The 18,786-nt window shown below is 70.2% G+C and overlaps 1 protein-coding gene across 1 annotated transcript in view; it reads right to left on the bottom strand.

Annotated features, from left to right (window-relative positions):
* Positions 1-507: 507 nt before the first annotated feature.
* The window catches only part of pgap4 (post-GPI attachment to proteins GalNAc transferase 4), a 22,477-nt gene continuing 4,198 nt past the window's right edge, over positions 508-18,786 (bottom strand). The window contains exon 2 of the mRNA XM_072469072.1: positions 508-2,885. Coding sequence (XP_072325173.1) covers positions 559-1,776 — 1,218 coding nt within the window. The 5' untranslated portion in view covers positions 1,777-2,885 and the 3' untranslated portion in view covers positions 508-558. The remainder of the gene's footprint in view (positions 2,886-18,786) is intronic.

Raw genomic sequence — 18,786 nt, 5'->3', positions numbered from 1 at the left:
CACGGAGTTAGATACAAAGTAAAGCTCCCTCTATACTGTCCCCATCAAACACTCCCAGGACAGGTACAGCACGGGGTTAGATACAGAGTAAAGCTCCCTCTACACTGTCCCCATCAAACACTCCCAGGACAGGTACAGCACGGGGTTAGATACAGAGTAAAGCTCCCTCTACACTGTCCCCATCAAACACTCCCAGGACAGGGACAGCACGGGGTTAGATACACAGTAAAGCTCCCTCTACACTGTCCCCATCACACACTCCCAGGACAGGTACAGCACGGGGTTAGATACAGAGTAAAACTTCCTCCACACTCCCTATCAAACACTCCCAGGACAGGGACAGCACAGGGTTAGATACAGAGTAAAGCTCCCTCTACACTGTCCCCATCACACACTCCCAGGACAGGTACAGCACGGGGTTAGATACACAGTAAAGCTCCCTCTACACTGTCCCCATCACACACTCCCAGGACAGGTACAGCACGGGGTTAGATACAGAGTGGGGGGGGGGGGGGGGGGGGTCAGAGCGGGGCAAGGGCAGGGTAGGCGGACAAAGCCTCATAGACTGGGCTGGGCAATGACCCCCCTGAGGGTGGAGTAAAGCCCAATATGGGAGACCAGGTTGGGCTCCAGGGCATAGGCCCACTCTCCCCGCTGCCTCAGCAGGGCGTACAGTGCAGTGTCCTTCGCATAGCCTGAGCGGCACTGGACTCCCTCCAGGTAGGTGAGGACCCGCTTGGCCGCGGGGGCCGAGTACAGCATGGCGGGGGTACAGCACTCTGTGGCGGGCACCAGGGCGTAGAGCTGGGGACTCAGCCTCCTAGCCTCCAGCAGGTAGTGACGGCCTCCCAGCTCCGCCACCAGCATGGCGAAGACGGCCAGGAAGGCGAAGGTCAGGGCAGAGTGGCGTCCGGTGAGCAGGCGGTAGAGGCTGGCGAACAAGGTGCCGCAGAAAGCACCCAGACCAGCCCACTCCAGGATCCGCATGGGCTCGGGATTGAGGTAACCCTGCAGTCTCTCGGGGTGATACAGTTTGACATAAAGAGCATCCCGGGCATGCGGGGTGGCCAGGCGGCGCTCCAGCAGGTCCTCCAGCACCTCGAAGAAGTCGTGGCGTGGCAAGGCGTCATCCTCCACCAGGAGTACATGTTGGGGGGAGAAGATGAGCAGCGCCTGCCGCAGGCAGTACACGTAGTCTTGCTTCTCCTTCTCGAAGCGGTTTCCGCTGCTGTCAGCCTCCCCCCCAACCCCAAACCGCTGGACCACGGGAATGAGCCGGGCAGCCGCCAGGGCTTCCCAGTGCTCCTGTGGCCGGGTGTGCACGTTGCAGGCGAACAGCCGGTGGCCCCGGCACCAGTGACAGCCCCGCAGCAGCCGGTGGAACTCTGCCGCCACCTGCAGGTAGTAGTGGTACTCACTGCCCTGCCAGCGCACTGTTGTGATGATGGCCACCACCAGCTGGGGCCCCGGGGGATGGGGCAGCGCGGACCCCTCTTCGTGCAGCTCCGTCTCCTGGAAATACCGCACCGCCTCCTGGCCCCGCGCCCGGCTGTGCTCCATGGAGTCCGCCGTCAGGCGCGGGAGGTGCGCCGTCCGCCAGAAGTAGCGCGAGTGCCGACGGCGGTGGCAGAGCAGGGGCAGCAAGATCCCAAATGTGAGCAGGTAGAGGAGAAGGAGCTGAGCCCAGGGCCGTGGCAGACAGTGAAAGAGGAGTCGGGAGAGCCCTGCCCGCACTGGGCCCCCCGCTCTTCCTCCGGTTTGATTTCCCCTCTCCATTCCCTAAGGGCTAGTGTCCCAACAGAGCCCCGACTAGGCTCTCCACCCCCACCTTTAAGCCTTTCCCACCCAAACCCCTGGTGCCTGCAATATATATGGATGTCAATCTTCCTTGTCCCAATTTCTGAAAGCTGCCCTTCTTGTTGCCATGGAGGGAAAGGTTGGCCAGATATGTGAGAGCTGGGAATGAAGAAAATAATGGGACTTAAAGAGTGTGGACCAGCTCTCCTCTCCGCCCAGCTCCTTTTACAGTGAGTAGCCGGGGTGACAGGTGAGGCGAGTGATGCCGATGAAAAGCCCGAAAGCACTCGATTTAGGCGGATGATAGAAGCACCCAAAATGCATTTGGCAAGCCCTCCTGGCCTCAAACAGGCATTCAGGAGAAAGAGCAGGAAAGGAGGGATTCTGAGCTGAGCATTTAAGGGGTAGGATTCATCAAGGGCAAGTAGCAGTAGGAATGTCGATGCCCAGCTGAAGGATCTGCTGGTCTAGGGCTGCTGAGGGTGGAGCTCTGAAGGGTGCCACAATTGGCAGCTTAGATATTTCTAGGTCAGCTCACTGATTCGAGGGAAGGAGGAATGAGAGTTTGGGTTTTACAAGTTGCTCGTCGTTTAGTGTTCAGGGAGGAAGGGACGGAGGGAAGGAAGGGGAGTAGGAGGGAGAGGGTACGGAGGAGGGAGAGGGAGGGAGGGAGCAAAGGAGGGAGCAAGAGAGGAAGGGGTAGGGAGGGTGGAAGGGAAGGAGGGAGGGAGGAAGGGAAGGAGGGATGGAAGAAGGGAAGAAGGGAGGAAGGGAAGGAACTCCCTTGGTAGATGGAGCAGACCCTTGGCTCGCACGACTGAAGTTGGCTTCTCCCAATCCAGAGTCAAAAAGCTGGCAAATCCTGTCCAGGGACGTAAAGTGCCCTGGTGTCCGTGCCACCTTCCTAGATCAGCCCTCCCCTGGATTTGGTGTGGGTTCCTGGATCAAAGGGGTGAAATGGGTCACTCAAAGAAAGAGAGTGGGTGGGATGGTGCGGGGGGTGGTTGGGGAGCAGATTGTCCAACACCGAATCCCAGCCTGGGGTCCTTCCCGGAATCTCCAGAGGATAGGCGGCTTCTCCCGACTTCCTGTCGAAGGGAAGGAAAATTCTGGAATCAGTGCAGGAGAGTCTGGTCCTCTCCTCTGCCAAGCCTGGGAAAATACAGCCCCCCTCCCTCCACTGCAACCCCCCCCCATCCCCCACTACACCCCAACACCCCCCACACCCCCTCCACCCCACTCCCCCCACCCCCCACCACTCCTCCCCCACCCCCACCCCCCCCACTCCTCCCCCCACCCCCACCCCCCCACTCCTCCCCCCACCCCCACCCCCCCCACTCCTCCCCACCCCCACCCCCCCACTCCTCCCCCCACCCCCACCCCCCCCACTCCTCCCCCCACCCCCCCACTCCTCCCCCCACCCCCACCCCCCCCACTCCTCCCCCCACCCCCACCCCCCCCACTCCTCCCCCACCCCCAACCCCCCCCTCCTCCCCCCACCCCCAACCCCCCCCTCCTCCCCCCCCCCCCCACTCCTCACCCACCCCCAACCCCCCCCCCAACCCCCCACCCCCAACACCCCTCACCCCCAACCACAACCCCCATGGGCAAGGATGGCACCGGGGTGGGGGGGGGGGACTTGGGGGTCGGGGGGAGACTTGGGGGTCGGGGGAGTTGGAGGAGTTGGTGTGGGGGGATGTAGAGGAGTTGGTGTGGGGGGGGTGGAAGATTTGAGGGGGGGAGGAGTTGGGGGCGTGGGTGGAGGCGTGGGTGGAGGGGTTGGTGGAGTTGTTGGGTGGGTGGGGGGTGGAGGAGTTGGGGGGGGTAGGGGAGGAGGTGGTGTTCGGGGGTTGGGGGAGGGGAGGAGGTGTTGGTGGAAGCAGAGTGGGGGGAGGGGGAGGAGGAGTTGGGGGAGAAGGAGTTGGGGGGGTGGGGGGGAGAAGGAGTTGGGGAGGTGGGGGGGGGAGAAGTTGGTGGGGGGGGGGAGATGTTGGTGGGGGGGGAGATGTTGGTGGGGGGGTGGAGAAGTTGGGGGGGTGGAGGAGTTGGTGTGGGTGGGGGGGTGGAGCAGTAGGTGTGGGGGGGTGGAGGAGTTGGTGTGGGGAGGGGGTGGAGGAGTTGGTGTGGGGAGGGGGTGGAGGAGTTGGTGTGGGGGGGGTGGAGGAGTTGGTGTGGGCGGAGGGGGAGGTAGTTGGGGGGGGGGGTGGGGGGAGGTAGTTGGGGGGGGGAAGGTAGTTGGGGGAAGGTAGTTGGGGGGGGGGAAGGTAGTTGGGGGGGGGAAGGTAGTTGGGGGGGGGAAGGTAGTTGGGGGGGGGAAGGTAGTTGGGGGGGGGGGGGAAGGTAGTTGGGGGGGAAGGTAGTTGGGGGGGGAAGGTAGTTGGGGGGGAAGGTAGTTGGGGGGGGGAAGGTAGTTGGGGGGGGGGAAGGTAGTTGGGGGGGGAAGGTAGTTGGGGGGGGAAGGTAGTTGGGGGGGGAAGGTAGTTTGGGGGGGAAGGTAGTTGGTGGGGGGAAGGTAGTTGGGGGGGGAAGGTAGTTGGGGGGGGGAAGGTAGTTGGGGGGGAAGGTAGTTGGGGGGGGGGGGAGGTAGTTGGGGGGGAGGTAGTTGGGGGGGGAGGTAGTTGGGGGGGGGGAAGGTAGTTGGGGGGGGGGAAGGTAGTTGGGGGGGGGAAGGTAGTTGGGGGGGAAGGTAGTTGGCGGGGGGAAGGTAGTTGGGGGGGAAGGTAGTTGGGGGGGGAAGGTAGTTGGGGGGGGAAGGTAGTTGGGGGGGGAAGGTAGTTGTGGGGGGAAGGTAGTTGGGGGGGGGGGAAGGTAGTTGGGGGGGGGGGAGGTAGTTGGGGGGGGGGGAGGTAGTTGGGGGGGGGGGGGAGGTAGTTGGGGGGGGGGAGGTAGTTGGGGGGGGGAGGTAGTTGGGGGGGGGGAGGTAGTTGGGGGGGAAGGTAGTTGGGGGGGGAAGGTAGTTGGGGGGGAAGGTAGTTGGGGGGGAAGGTAGTTGGGGGGGAGAAGGTAGTGGGGGATGGGGGAAGGTAGTGGGGGATGGGGGAAGGTAGTGGGGGATGGGGGGAAGGTAGTGGGGGGATGGGGGATGGTAGTGGGGGATGGGGGAAGGTAGTGGGGGATGGGGGAAGGTAGTGGGAGATGGGGGAAGGTAGTGGGGGATGGGGGAAGGTAGTGGGGGATGGGGGAAGGTAGTGGGGGATGGGGGAAGGTAGTGGGGGATGGGGGGAAGGTAGTGGGGGATGGGGGGAAGGTAGTGGGGGATGGGGGGAAGGTAGTGGGGGATGGAGGAAGGTAGTGGGGGAGGTGTTGGGAGGGGAGGTGTTGGGGGGGAGGGGAGGTGTTGGGGCGGTGGGGAGGGAGGTGTTGGGGGGGGTGGGGAGGGAGGTGTTGGGGGTGGGGGGGGGAGGTGTTGGGGGTGGGGGGGGAGGTGTTGGGGGTGGGGGGGGAGGTGTTGGGGGTGGGGGGGGAGGTGTTGGGGGGTGGGGGGGAGGTGTTGGGGGTAGGGGGGGTGTTGGGGGTGGGGGGGAGGTGTTGGGGGGGGTGTTGGGGGGTGGGGGGGAGGTGTTGGGGGGGGAGGTATTGGGGGTGGGGGGAGGTGTTGGGGGGGTGGGGGGGAGGTGTTGGGGGTGGGGGGAGGTGTTGGGGGTGGGGGGAGGTGTTGGGGGTGGTGGGGAAGTGTTGGGGGGGGAGGTGTTGGCGGTGGTGGGGATGTGTTGGGGGGGGAGGTGTTGGGGGGGGAGGTGTTGGGGGTGGGCAGGTGTTGGGTGTGGGGGGAGGTGTTGGTGTGGGGGGAGGTGTTGGTGTGGGGGGAGGTGTGGTGTGGGGGGAGGTGTTGGTGTGGGGGGAGGTGTTGGGGGGGGGAGGTGTTGGGGGTGGGGGGGGGAGGTGTTGGGGGGGGAGGTGTTGGGGGGGGAGGTGTTGGGGGTGGGGGGGAGGTGTTGGGGGGTGGGGGGGAGGTGTGGGGGTGGGGGGGGAGGTGTGGGGGTGGGGGGGGGGGTGTTGGGGGGTGGGGGGGGAGGTGTTGGGGGTGGGGGGGAGGTGTTGGGGTGGGGGGGGAGGAGTTGGGGGTGGGGGGGGGAGGTGTGGGTTGGGGGGGCGTGTTGGGGGCGGGAGGTGTTGGGGGGAGGTGTTGGGGGGGAGGTCTTGGGGTGGGAGGTCTTGGGGGTGGGAGTGGGGGGAGGTGTTGGGGGGGGTGGGGGGGGAGGTTTTTGGGGTGGGCGGATGTGTACCAGGTGGGGGGGGAGGTGTCGCGAGTGGGGGGAGGGGGAGGTGTTGTGGGTGTGGGGGGGGGAGGTGTTGGGGGGGAAGGTAGATGGGGGGGGAAGAGTTAGTTGGGGGGGCAAGGGGGAGGTAGTTGGGGGGAGGGGGAGGTAGTTGGGGGGAGGGGGAGGTAGTTGGGGGGAGGGGGAGGTAGTTGGGGGGAGGGGGAGGTAGTTGGGGGGAGGGGGAGGTAGTTGGGGGGAGGGGGAGGTAGTTGGGGAGGAGGGGGAGGTAGTTGGGGAGGGGTAGGGTGTGGGGGGAAGTTGGCGGGGGGTAGTTGCGGGCCGGGAGGTAGTTGCGGGGGGGAGGAGGAGTTAGTTGGGGGGAGCAGGTAGTTGGGGGGGGGAGGAGGAGGTAGTTGGGGGGGGGGAGGAGGAGGTAGTTGGGGGGGGGGGGGGAGGAGGTAGTGGGGGGGAGGAGGAGGTAGTTGGGGGGGAGGAGGAGGTAGTTGGGGGGGGGAGGAGGAGGTAGTTGGGGGGGGGAGGAGGAGGTAGTTGGGGGGAGGAGGAGGAGGTAGTTGGGGGGAGGAGGAGGTAGTTGGGGGGGGGAGGAGGAGGTAGTTGGGGGGGAGGAGGAGGTAGTTGGGGGGAGGAGGAGGTAGTTTGGGGGGGAGGAGGAGGTAGTTTGGGGGTGGGAGAGGAGGTAGTTTGGGGGGAGGAGGTAGTTGGGGGAGGGGAGGAGGAGGTTAGTTGGGTGGGGGGGGGGAGGTAGATGGGGTGGGGGGGGAGGTGTTGGGGGTGGGGGGGAGGTGTTGGGGGTGGGGGGGAGGTGTTGGGGTGGGGGGGGGAGGTGTTGGGGGTGGGGGGGTGGTGTTGGGGGTGGGGGGGTGGTGTTGGGGGTGGGGGGGGAGGTTGTGGGGGTGGGGAGGAGGTGTTGGTGGTGGGGGGGAGGTGTTGGGGTGGGGGGGGAGGTGTTGGGGGTTGGGGGGGGAGGTGTTGGGGGTGGGCAGGTGTTGGTGTGGGGGGGAGGTGTTGGTGTGGGGGAGGTGTTGGTGTGGGGGGAGGTGTTGGTGTGGGGGGAGGTGTTGGTGTGGGGGGAGGTGTTGGGGGGGGAGGTGTTGGGGGTGGGGGGGGGGAGGTGTTGGGGGTGGGGGTGGGGTGGTGTTGGGGGGGGAGGTGTTGGGGGTGGGGGGGGAGGTGTTGGGGGTGGGGGGGAGGTGTTGGGGGTGGGGGGGAGGTGTGGGGGTGGGGGGAGGTGTTGGGGTGGGGGGGGAGGAGTTGAGGGTGGGGGGGGGAGGTGTGGGTTTGGGGGGGCGTGTTGGGGGCGGGAGGTGTTGGGGGGAGGTGTTGGGGGGGAGGTCTTGGGATGGGAGGTCTTGGGGGTGGGGGTGGGGGAGGTGTTGGGGGGGTGGGGGGGGAGGTTTTGGGGTGGGCGGATGTGTACCAGGTGGGGGGGAGGTGTCGCGAGTGGGGGGGAGGGGGAGGTGTTGTGGGTGTGGGGGGGAGGTGTTGGGGGGGAAGGTAGATGGGGGGGGAAGAGTTAGTTGGGGGGGCAAGGGGGAGGTAGTTGGGGGGAGGGGGAGGTGGTTGGGGGGAGGGGGAGGTAGTTGGGGGGAGGGGGAGGTAGTTGGGGGGAGGGGGAGGTAGTTGGGGGGAGGGGGAGGTAGTTGGGGAGGAGGGGGAGGTAGTTGGGGGGGGGTAGGGTGTGGGGGACGTTGGCGGGGGGGTAGTTGCCGGCCGGGAGGTAGTTGCGGGGGGGGAGGAGTTAGTTGGGGGGAGCAGGTAGTTGGGGGGGAGGAGGAGGTAGTTGGGGGGGAGGAGGAGGTAGTTGGGGGGGGGAGGAGGTAGTTGGGGGGAGGAGGAGGTAGTTGGGGGGGAGGAGGAGGTAGTTGGGGGGGGGGAGGAGGAGGTAGTTGGGGGGGGGAGGAGGAGGTAGTTGGGGGGGGGAGGAGGAGGTAGTTGGGGGGAGGAGGAGGTAGTTGGGGGGGAGGAGCAGGTAGTTGGGGGGGAGGAGGAGGTAGTTGGGGGGAGGAGGAGGTAGTTGGGGGGAGGAGGAGGTAGTTGGGGGGGAGGAGGAGGTAGTTGGGGGGAGGAGGAGGTAGTTTGGGGGTGGGAGAGGAGGTAGTTTGGGGGGAGGAGGTAGTTGGGGGAGGGGAGGAGGAGGTAGTTGGGTGGGGGGGGAGGTAGTTGGGGGTGGGGGGGAGGTAGTTGGGGGTGGGGGGGGAGGTGTTGGGGGTGGGGGGGAGGTGTTGGGGGTGGGGGGGAGGTGTTGGGGGTGGGGGGGAGGTGTTGGGGTGGGGGGGAGGTGTTGGGGGTGGGGGGGAGGTGTTGGGGGTGGGGGGAGGTGTTGGGGGTGGGGGGGAGGTGTTGGGATGGGGGTGAGGTGTTGGGGGTGGGGGGGGAGGTGTTGGGGGTGGGGGGGGTGGTTGTGGGGGGTGGGGGGGGAGGTTTTGGGGGTGGGGAGGGTGGTGGTGGAGGTGGGGGGGGAGGTGTTGGAGGTGGGGGGGAGGTGTTGGGGTGGGGGGGAGGTGTTGGGGGTTGGGGGGGAGGTGTTGGGGGTGGGGGGGGAGGTGTTGGGGGGTGGGGGGGGGGGGTGTGTGGGGGTGGGGGGGAGGTGTTGGGGGGAGGGGGGAGGTGTTGGGGGGGGGAGGTGTTGGGGGGTGGTGTTGGGGGTGGGGGGGGAGGGGGAGGGGAGGGGGAGGGGGTGGGGGGGGGGTGGGGAGGGTGTGGGGGGGAGGTGTTGGGGGGTGGTGGGGGGTGGTGTTGGGGGGTGGGGGGGGAGGTGTTGGGGGGTGGGGGGGGAGGTGTGGGGGGGTGGGGGGGAGGTGTTGGGGGGGGGGGGGGGGGGGGGGGGGGGGGGGGGGGGGGGGGAGGGGGGGGGGGGGGGGGGGGGGTGTTGGGGGGTGGGTGGGGGTGGTGGTTGGGGGGTGGGGGGGTGTTGGGGGGTGGGGGGGGGGTGGTGGGTTGGGGGGTGGGGGGTGATGTTGGGGGGTGGGGGAGTTGTTGGGGGGTGGGGGGGGGTGTGGTTGGGGGGTGGGGGGGGGAGGTGTTGGGGGGTGGGGGGCAGGTGTTGGGGGTGGGGGGAGGTGTTGGGGGGTCGGGGGAGGTGTTGGGGGGGGGAGGTGTTGGGCGGTGGGGGGGAGGTGTTGGGCGGTGGGGGGGAGGTGTTGGGCGGTGGGGGGGGGAGGTGTTGGGCGGTGGGGAGGTGTTGGGCGGTGGGGGGGGGGAGGTGTTGGGGGGTGGGGGGGGAGATGTTGGGGGAGGGGGGAGGTGTTGGGGGGGAGGTGTTGGGGGAGGTGTTGGGGGGGAGGTGTTGGGGGGGAGGTGTTGGGGGGGAGGTGTTGGGGGGAGGTGTTGGGGGGGAGGTGTTGGGGGGGAGGTGTTGGGGGGGGAGGTGTTGGGGGGGGGGAGGTGTTGAGGGGGGAGGTGTTGGGGGAGGTGTTGGGGGTGGGGGTGGGGGGAGGGGGAGGGGGTGGGGAGGGTGTTGGGGGTTGGTGGGGGAGAGGTGTTGGGGGTTGGTGGGGAGGTGTTGGGGGGTGTAGGGGAGGTGTTGGGGGGGAGATGTTGGGGGTGAGGGGGAGATGTTGGGGGGGTGGGGGGGGAGGTGTTGGGGGGTGGGGGGGCAGGTGTTGGGGGGTGGGGGGGCAGGTGTTGGGCAGTGGGGGGGGAGGTGTTGGGCAGTGGGGGGGGGAGGTGTTGGGCGGTGGGGGGGGAGGTGTTGGGCGGTGGGGGGGGGAAATGTTGGGGGGTGGGGGGGGAGGCGTTGGGGGGGTGGGGGGGAGGGTGTTGGGGGGGTGGGGGGGGAGGTGTTGGGGGGGTGGGGGGGGGGAGGTGTTGCGGGGGTGGGGGAGGTGTTGGGGGAGTGGGGGGGAGGTGTTGGGGGGGTGGGGTGGTGGGGGGTGGGGGGAGAGGTGTTGGGGGTGGGGGGAGAGGTGTTGGGGGTGGGGGGAGAGGTGTTGGGGGTTGGGGGGGAGGTGTTGGGGGTGGGCAGGTGTTGGTGTGGGGGGAGGTGTTGGTGTGGGGGAGGTGTTGGTGTGGGGGGAGGTGTTGGTGTGGGGGGAGGTGTTGGTGTGGGGGGGAGGTGTTGGTGTGGGGGAGGTGTTGGGGGGAGGTGTTGGGGGTGGGGGGGGGGAGGTGTTGGGGGTGGGGGGGAGGTGTTGGGGGGGAGGTGTTGGGGGTGGGGGGGGGAGGTGTTGGGGGTGGGGGGGGAGGTGTTGGGGGTGGGGGGGAGGTGTTGGGGGTGGGGGGGAGGTGTTGGGGTGGGGGGGGGGAGGTAGTTGGGGGTGGGGGGGAGGTGTTGGGGGTGGGGGGGAGGTGTTGGGGGTGGGGGGAGGTGTTGGGGGTGGGGGGGAGGTGTTGGGGGTGGGGGGGAGGTGTTGGGGGTGGGGGGGAGGTGTTGGGGTGGGGGGGAGGTGTTGGGCTGGGGGTGAGGTGTTGGGGGTGGGGGGGGAGGTGTTGGGGGTGGGGGGTGGTGGTGTGGGGGTGGGGGGGGGGAGGTTTTGGGGGTGGGGAGGAGTGTTGGAGGTGGGGGGAGGTGTTGGAGGTGGGGGGGAGGTGTTGGGGGTGGGGGGGAGGTGTTGGGGGGTTGGGGGGGAGGTGTTGGGGGGTGGGGGGAGGTGTTGGGGGTGGGGGGGGGGAGGTGTTGGGGGTGGGGGGGAGGTGTTGGGGGGAGGGGGGAGGTGTTTGGGGGGGGGAGGTGTTGGGGGGGAGGTGTTGGGGGGTGGGGGGGGAGGGGGTGGGGAGGGGGAGGGGGTGGGGTGGGGGTGGGGTGGGTGTGGGGGGGGGGTGTGGGGGTTGGTGGGGGGAGGTGTTGGGGGGTGGGGGGGGAGGTGTTGGGGGTGGGGGGGAGGTGTTGGGGGGTGGGGGGGAGGTGTTGGGGGGTGGGGGGAGGTGTTGGGGGGTGGGGGGGAGGTGTTGGGGGGTGGGGGGGTGTGGTTGGGGGGTGGGGGGAGATGTTGGGGGGTGGGGGGAGTTGTTGGGGGGGGGGGGAGATGTTGGGGGGTGGGGGAGATGTTGGGGGTGGGGGGAGATGTTGGGGGGGTGGGGGGAGGTGTTGGGGGGTGGGGGGCAGGTGTTGGGGGTGGGGGGGAGGTGTTGGGGGGTCGGGGGAGGTGTTGGGGGGTGGGGGGAGGTGTTGGGGGGGGGAGGTGTTGGGCGGTGGGGGGAGGTGTTGGGCGGTGGGGGGGGGGAGGTGTTGGGCGGTGGGGAGGTGTTGGGCGGTGGGGGGGGGGAGGTGTTGGGGGGTGGGGGGGGAGATGTTGGGGGAGGGGGGAGGTGTTGGGGGGGGAGGTGTTGGGGGAGGTGTTGGGGGGGAGGTGTTGGGGGGGGAGGTGTTGGGGGGGAGGTGTTGGGGGGGAGGTGTTGGGGGGGAGGTGTTGGGGGGGGAGGTGTTGAGGGGGAGGTGTTGGGGGGAGGTGTTGGGGGTGGGGGTGGGGGGAGGGGGAGGGGGTGGGGAGGGTGTTGGGGGTTGGTGGGGGAGAGGTGTTGGGGGTTGGTGGGGAGGTGTTGGGGGGTGTAGGGGAGGTGTTGGGGGGGAGATGTTGGGGGTGAGGGGGAGATGTTGGGGGGTGGGGGGGAGGTGGTTGGGGGGGTGGGGGGGCAGGTGTTGGGGGGTGGGGGGGCAGGTGTTGGGCAGTGGGGGGGAGGTGTTGGGCAGTGGGGGGGGGAGGTGTTGGGCGGTGGGGGGGGAGGTGTTGGGCGGTGGGGGGGGAGGTGTTGGGCGGTGGGGGGGGAAATGTTGGGGGGTGGGGGGGGAGGTGTTGGGGGGGTGGGGGGGAGGTGTTGGGGGGGTGGGGGGGAGGTGTTGGGGGGGTGGGGGGGGGAGGTGTTGGGGGGGTGGGGGGAGGTGTTGGGGGAGTGGGGGGGAGGTGTTGGGGGGGGTGGGGTGGTGGGGGGGTGGGGGGAGAGGTGTTGGGGGTGGGGGGAGAGGTGTTGGGGGTTGGGGGGGGAGGTGTTGGGGTGGGCAGGTGTTGGTGTGGGGGGAGGTGTTGGTGTGGGGGAGGTGTTGGTGTGGGGGGAGGTGTTGGTGTGGGGGGAGGTGTTGGTGTGGGGGGAGGTGTTGGTGTGGGGGGAGGTGTTGGGGGGGAGGTGTTGGGGGTGGGGGGGGGAGGTGTTGGGGGTGGGGGGGGGAGGTGTTGGGGGGGAGGTGTTGGGGGTGGGGGGGGAGGTGTTGGGGGTGGGGGGGAGGTGTTGGGGGTGGGGGGGAGGTGTTGGGGGTGGGGGGGAGGTGTTGGGGTGGGGGGGGGAGGAGTTGGGGGTGGGGGGGGAGGTGTGGGTTTGGGGGGGCGTGTTGGGGGCGGGAGGTGTTGGGGGGAGGTGTTGGGGGGGAGGTCTTGGGGTGGGAGGTCTTGGGGTGGGGGTGGGGGAGGTGTTGGGGGGGGTGGGGGGGAGGTTTTGGTGTGGGCGGATGTGTACCAGGTGGGGGGAGGTGTCGCGAGTGGGGGGAGGGGGAGGTGTTGTGGGGTGTGGGGGGGGGGGAGGTGTTGGGGGGGAAGGTAGATGGGGGGGGAAGAGTTAGTTGGGGGGCAAGGGGGAGGTAGTTGGGGGGAGGGGGAGGTAGTTGGGGGGAGGGGGAGGTAGTTGGGGGGAGGGGGAGGTAGTTGGGGGGAGGGGGAGGTAGTTGGGGGGAGGGGGAGGTAGTTGGGGGGAGGGGGAGGTAGTTGGGGAGGAGGGGGAGGTAGTTGGGGGGGGGTAGGGTGTGGGGGACGTTGGCGGGGGGTAGTTGCGGGGCCGGGAGGTAGTTGCGGGGGGGAGGAGTTAGTTGGGGGGGAACAGGTAGTTGGGGGGGGAGGAGGAGGTAGTTGGGGGGGGAGGAGGAGGTAGTTGGGGGGGAGGAGGAGGTAGTTGGGGGGGGGAGGAGGTAGTTGGGGGGGAGGAGGAGGTAGTTGGGGGGGAGGAGGAGGTAGTTGGGGGGGGGGAGGAGGAGGTAGTTGGGGGGGGAGGAGGAGGTAGTTGGGGGGGGGAGGAGGAGGTAGTTGGGGGGGAGGAGGAGGTAGTTGGGGGGAGGAGGAGGTAGTTTGGGGGGGGAGGAGGAGGTAGTTTGGGGGTGGGAGAGGAGGTAGTTTGGGGGGAGGAGGTAGTTGGGGGAGGGGAGGAGGAGGTAGTTGGGGTGGGGGGGGGAGGTAGTTGGGGGTGGGGGGGAGGTGTTGGGGGTGGGGGGGGAGGTGTTGGGGTGGGGGGGAGGTGTTGGGGGTGGGGGGAGGTGTTGGGGGTGGGGGGGAGGTGTTGGGGGGTGGGGGGGGAGGTGTTGGGGGTGGGGGAGGTGTTGGGCTGGGGGGGAGGTGTTGGGGGGTGGGGGGGGGAGGTGTTGGGGGTGGGGGGGTGGTGTTGGGGGTGGGGGGGGAGGTTTGGGGGTGGGGAGGAGGTGTTGGAGGTGGGGGGGAGGTGTTGGGGTGGGGGGGAGGTGTTGGGGGTTGGGGGGGAGGTGTTGGGGGTGGGGGAGGTGTTGGGGGCGGGAGGTGTTGGGGGGAGGTGTTGGGGGGGAGGTCTTGGGGTGGGAGGTCTTGGGGGTGGGGGGTGGGGGAGGTGTTGGGGGGGGTGGGGGGGGGAGGTTTTGGTATGGGCGGATGTGTACCAGGTGGGGGGGAGGTGTCGCGAGTGGGGGGAGGGGGAGGTGTTGTGGGGGGGGGGGGGAGGTGTTGGGGGGGAAGGTAGATGGGGGGGGGAAGAGTTAGTTGGGGGGGGCAAGGGGGAGGTAGTTGGGGGAGGGGGAGGTAGTTGGGGGGAGGGGGGAGGTAGTTGGGGGGAGGGGGAGGTAGTTGGGGGGAGGGGGAGGTAGTTGGGGGGAGGGGGAGGTAGTTGGGGGGAGGGGGAGGTAGTTGGGGAGGAGGGGGAGGTTGTTGGGGGGGGGGTAGGGTGTGGGGGACGTTGGCGGGGGGTAGTTGCGGGCCGGGAGGTAGTTGCGGGGGGGGAGGAGTTAGTTGGGGGGAGCAGGTAGTTGGGGGGGGAGGAGGAGGTAGTTGGGGGGGAGGAGGAGGTAGTTGGGGGGGGGAGGAGGTAGTTGGGGGGGAGGAGGAGGTAGTTGGGGGGGAGGAGGAGGTAGTTGGGGGGGGAGGAGGAGGTAGTTGGGGGGGGAGGAGGAGGTAGTTGGGGGGGGAGGAGGAGGTAGTTGGGGGGAGGAGGAGGTAGTTGGGGGGGGGAGGAGGAGGTAGTTGGGGGGGGAGGAGGAGGTAGTGGGGGGGAGGAGGAGGTAGTTTGGGGGGGAGGAGGAGGTAGTTTGGGGGTGGGAGAGGAGGTAGTTTGGGGGGAGGAGGTAGTTGGGGGAGGGGAGGAGGAGGTAGTTGGGTGGGGGGGGGAGGTAGTTGGGGGTGGGGGGGGAGGTGTTGGGGGTGGGGGGGAGGTGTTGGGGGTGGGAGGGAGGTGTTGGGGGTGGGGGGGAGGTGTTGGGGTGGGGGGGGAGGTGTTGGGGGTGGGGGGGGAGGTGTTGGGGTGGGGGAGGTGTTGGGCTGGGGGGGAGGTGTTGGGGGTGGGGGGGGAGGTGTTGGGGGTGGGGGGGGAGGTGTTGGGGGTGGGGGGTGGTGTTGGGGGTGGGGGGGGAGGTTTGGGGGTGGGGAGGAGGTGTTGGAGGTGGGGGGGAGGTGTTGGGGTGGGGGGGAGGTGTTGGGGGTTGGGGGGGAGGTGTTGGGGGTGGGGGGTGGGTGTTGGGGGTGGGGGGGGGAGGTGTTGGGGGTGGGGGGGAGGTGTTGGGGGTGGGGGGGAGGTGTTGGGGGTGGGGGGGAGGTGTTGGGGGGGGGGGTGTTGGGGGGAGGTGTTGGGGGTGGGGGGAGGGGGTGGGGGAGGGGGTGGGGGTGGGGAGGGTGTGGGGGGGAGGTGTTGGGGGTTGGTGGGGGGGTGGTGTTGGGGGGGGTGGGGTGGGAGGTGTTGGGGGGTGGGGGGTGGGTTGGGGGGGAGGTGTTGGGGGTGGTGTTGGGGGGGTGGTGGGGGGAGGTGGGGGGGAGGTGTTGGGGGGGGTGGTGTTGGTGGGGGTGGTGTGGGGGGGGTGGGGGTGGGGGGGGAGGGGGAGGTGTTGGGGGGAGGTGTGGGGGGGGGGGTGGGGGGGGTGGGGGTGGGGGTGGGGAGGGTGTTGGGGGTTGGTGGGGGAGAGGTGTTGGGGGTTGGTGGGGGTGGGTGGGGGGTGTAGGGGAGGTGTTGGGGGGGGATGTTGGGGGTGAGGGGGAGTTGTTGGGGGGTGGGGGGAGGTGTTGGGGGGTGGGGGGGAATGGTGTTGGGGGTGGGGGGGAAGGTGTTGGGCAGTGGGGGGGGAGGTGTTGGGCAGTGGGGGGGGGGAGGTGTTGGGAGGTGGGGGGGGAGGGTGTTGGGCGGTGGGGGGGGGAGATGTTGGGGGGTGGGGGGGGGAGGTGTTGGGGGGGTGGGGGGGAGGTGTTGGGGGGGTGGGGGGGAGGTGTTGGGGGGGGTGGGAGGTGTTGGGGGGGGTGGGGGAGGTGTTGGGGGGGGTGGGGGGGAGGTGTTGGGGGGTGGGGTGGTGGGGGGTGGGGGGAGAGGTGTTGGGGGTGGGGGGAGAGGTGTTGGGGGTGGGGGGAGAGGTGTTGGGGGGGTGGGGGGGAGTTGTTGGGGGGTGGGGGGAATGTGTTGGGGGGTGGGGGGCAGGGTGTTGGGGGGTGGGGGCAGGTGTTGGGGGGTGGGGGGCAGGTGTTGGGGGGGAAGGTAGATGGGGGGGGAAGAGTTAGTTGGGGGGGCAAGGGGGAGGTAGTTGGGGGGAGGGGGAGGTAGTTGGGGGGAGGGGGAGGTAGTTGGGGGGAGGGGAGGTAGTTGGGGGGAGGGGGAGGTAGTTGGGGGGAGGGGGAGGTAGTTGGGGAGGAGGGGGAGGTAGTTGGGGGGGGGGTAGGGTGTGGGGGACGTTGGCGGGGGGGTAGTTGCGGGCCGGGAGGTAGTTGCGGGGGGGAGGAGTAGTTGGGGGGAGCAGGTAGTTGGGGGGGGAGGAGGAGGTAGTTGGGGGGAGGAGGAGGTAGTTGGGGGGGGGAGGAGGTAGTTGGGGGGAGGAGGAGGGTAGTTGGGGGGGAGGAGGAGGTAGTTGGGGGGGAGGAGGAGGTAGTTGGGGGGGGAGGAGGAGGTAGTTGGGGGGGGGAGGAGGAGGTAGTTGGGGGGAGGAGGAGGTAGTTGGGGGGGGAGGAGGAGGTAGTTGGGGGGGGAGGAGGAGGTAGTGGGGGGGAGGAGGAGGTAGTTTGGGGGGGAGGAGGAGGTAGTTTGGGGGTGGAGAGGAGGTAGTTTGGGGGGAGGAGGTAGTTGGGGGAGGGGAGGAGGAGGTAGTTGGGTGGGGGGGGAGGTAGTTGGGGGTGGGGGGAGGTAGTTGGGGGTGGGGGGGAGGTGTTGGGGGTGGGGGGAGGTGTTGGGGGTGGGAGGGAGGTGTTGGGGGTGGGGGGGAGGTGTTGGGGGGTGATGGGAGGTGTTGGGGGGTGATGGGAGGTGTTGGGGGTGGGGGGGAGGTGTTGGGGGGTGGGGGGGAGGTGTTGGGGGGTGGGGGGGAGGTGTTGGGGGGTGGGGGGGAGGTGTTGGGGGGTGGGGGGGAGGTGTTGGGGGGTGGGGGGGGGGGTGTTCGGGGTGGGGGGAAGGTGTTGGGGGGGAGGTGTTGGGGGTGAGGGGGAGGTTTTGGGGGGAGGGGGGAGGTTTTGGGGGTGGGGGGTGTGTGTTGGGGTGGTGGGGCAGGGGGTGGGGGTGGGTGGAGGGGGTGGGGTGGGGGGAGGGGTGGGGGAGTGGGGGGGGGAAGGTGTTGGGGGGTGGGGGGAGGTGTTGGGGGTGGGGGGGAGGTGTTGGGGGTGGGGGGGTGGTGTTGGGGGGGAGGTGTTGGGGGTGGGGGGGAGGTGTTGGGGGTGGGGGGGTGGTGTTGGGGGTGGGGGGGGAGGTGTTGGGGGTGGGGGGGAGGTGTTGGTGGGTGGGGGGAGGTGTTGGGGGGGGTGGGGGGAGATGTGTTGGGGGGTGGGGAAGTTGTGTTGGGAGGTGGGGGGGGAGGTGTTGGGGGGTGGGGGGAGGTGTTGGGGGTGATGGAGGTGTTGGGGGGTGGGGGGGAGGTGTGGGGGTGGGGGGGAGGTGTTGGGGGGGGGGGGTGGGGGGGGAGGTGTTGGGGTGGGAGGTGTTGGGGGATGGGGGGGAGGTGTTCGGGGGTGGGGGGGGTGGTGTTGGGGGGGAGGTGTTGGGGGGTGGGGGGAGGTGTTGTGGGTGGGGGAGGTGTTGGGGAGTGGGGGGAGGTGTTGGGGAGTGGGGGAGGTGTTGTGGGTGGGGGGGGTGTTGTGGGTGGGGGGGTGGGGGGAGGTGTTGGGGTGTGGGGGGAGGGGTTGGGGTGTGGGGGGGAGGTGTTGGGGGGTGGGGGGGTGAGGTGTTGGGGGGTGGGGGGGGAGGTGTTGGGGGGTGGGGGGGAGGTGTTGGGGGGTGGGGGGGTGGTGTTGGTGGGTGGGGGGAGGTGTTGGGGGGGGTGGGGGGAGATGTGTTGGGAGGTGGGGGGAGAGTGTGTTGGGAGGTGGGGGGGGAGATGTGTTGGGGGGGTGGGGGGAGGTGTTGGGGGGTGATGGGAGGTGTTGGGGGGTGGGGGGGGAGGTGTTGGGGGGGGGGGGGTGGTGTTGGGGGGTGGGGGGAGGTGTTGGGGGGTGGGGGGGAGGTGTTGGGGGTGGGGGGGAGGTGTTGGGGGGGTGGGGGAGGGGTTCGGGTGGGGGGAGGGTTGGGGGGAGGTGTTGGGGGTGGGGGGTGGTGTGGGTGGGGGAGGTTGGGGGAGTGGGGAGGTGTGTGGGGGGGGGTGGGGGGAGGTGTTGGGGTGGGGGGAGGTGTGGGGGGGGGGGGGAGGTGTGGGGGGGGGGGGGGGGTGGTTGGGGGTGGGGGGGAGGTGTTGGGGGGTGGGGGGGGGTGTGGGGGGGGGGGGGTGGTGGGGGGGTGGGGGGGGTGGGGGGGGGGGGGTGGGGGGGGAGGTGGGGGGGTGGGGGGGGGGGTTGGGGGTGGGGGGGTGGTGTTGGGGGGTGGGGGGGTGGGTGTTGGGGGGGGGGGGGGTGGTGTGGGGGGGGGGGGGGGGTGTGGGGGGTGGGGGGGGGGGGGGTGGGGGGGGTTGGGGTGGGGGTGGGGGGGGGGGGTGGGGGGGGTGGGTGGGGGGGGGGGGAGGTGTTGGGGGGGTGGGGGGGGGTGGTGGGGGGGGGGGAGGTGTTCGGGGGGGGGGAGGTGTGGGGGGGGGGGGTGGGGGGGGGGGAGGTGTGGGGGTGGGGGAGGGTGTTGGGGTGGGGGGGAGGTGTTGGGGGGGGGGGAGGTTGGGGGGGGGAGGTGTTGGGGGTGGGGGGGAGGTGTTGGGGGGGTGGGGGGGGGGAGGTGTTGGGGGGTGGCGGGGGGAGGTGTTCGGGGGTGGCGGGGGGAGGTGTTCGGGGGGTGGCGGGGGAGGTGTTCGGGGGGTGGCGGGGGGGAGGTGTTCGGGGGTGGCGGGGGGAGGTGTTCGGGGGGTGGCGGGGGAGGTGTTGGGGGGTGGGGGGGAGGTGTTGGGGGGTGGGGGGGGAGGTGTTGGGGGTGGGGGAGGTGTTGGGGGTGGGGGGAGGTGTTGGGGGGCTGGGGGGAGGTGTTGGGGGTGGGGGGGAGGTGTTGGGGGTGGGGGAGGTGTTGGGGGGTGGGGGGGGAGGTGTTGGGGGGGTGGGGGGGGAGGTGTTGGGGGGTGGGGGGGGGAGGTGTTGGGGGTGGGGGGGAGGTGTTGGGGGGTGGGGGGGGAGGTGTTGGGGGTGGGGGGGGAGGTGTTGGGGGGTGGGGGGGAGGTGTTGGGGGTGGGGGAGGTGTTGGGGGGAGTGTTGGGGGGTGGGGGGGAGGTGTTGGGGGGGAGGGGGGGAGGTGTTGGGGG

The sequence above is a fragment of the Scyliorhinus torazame genome, chromosome 12, assembly GCF_047496885.1.
Source record: "Scyliorhinus torazame isolate Kashiwa2021f chromosome 12, sScyTor2.1, whole genome shotgun sequence".
NCBI classification, from domain to species: Eukaryota; Metazoa; Chordata; class Chondrichthyes; order Carcharhiniformes; family Scyliorhinidae; genus Scyliorhinus; species Scyliorhinus torazame.
This window is presented reverse-complemented; position numbering and strand designations above follow the sequence as displayed.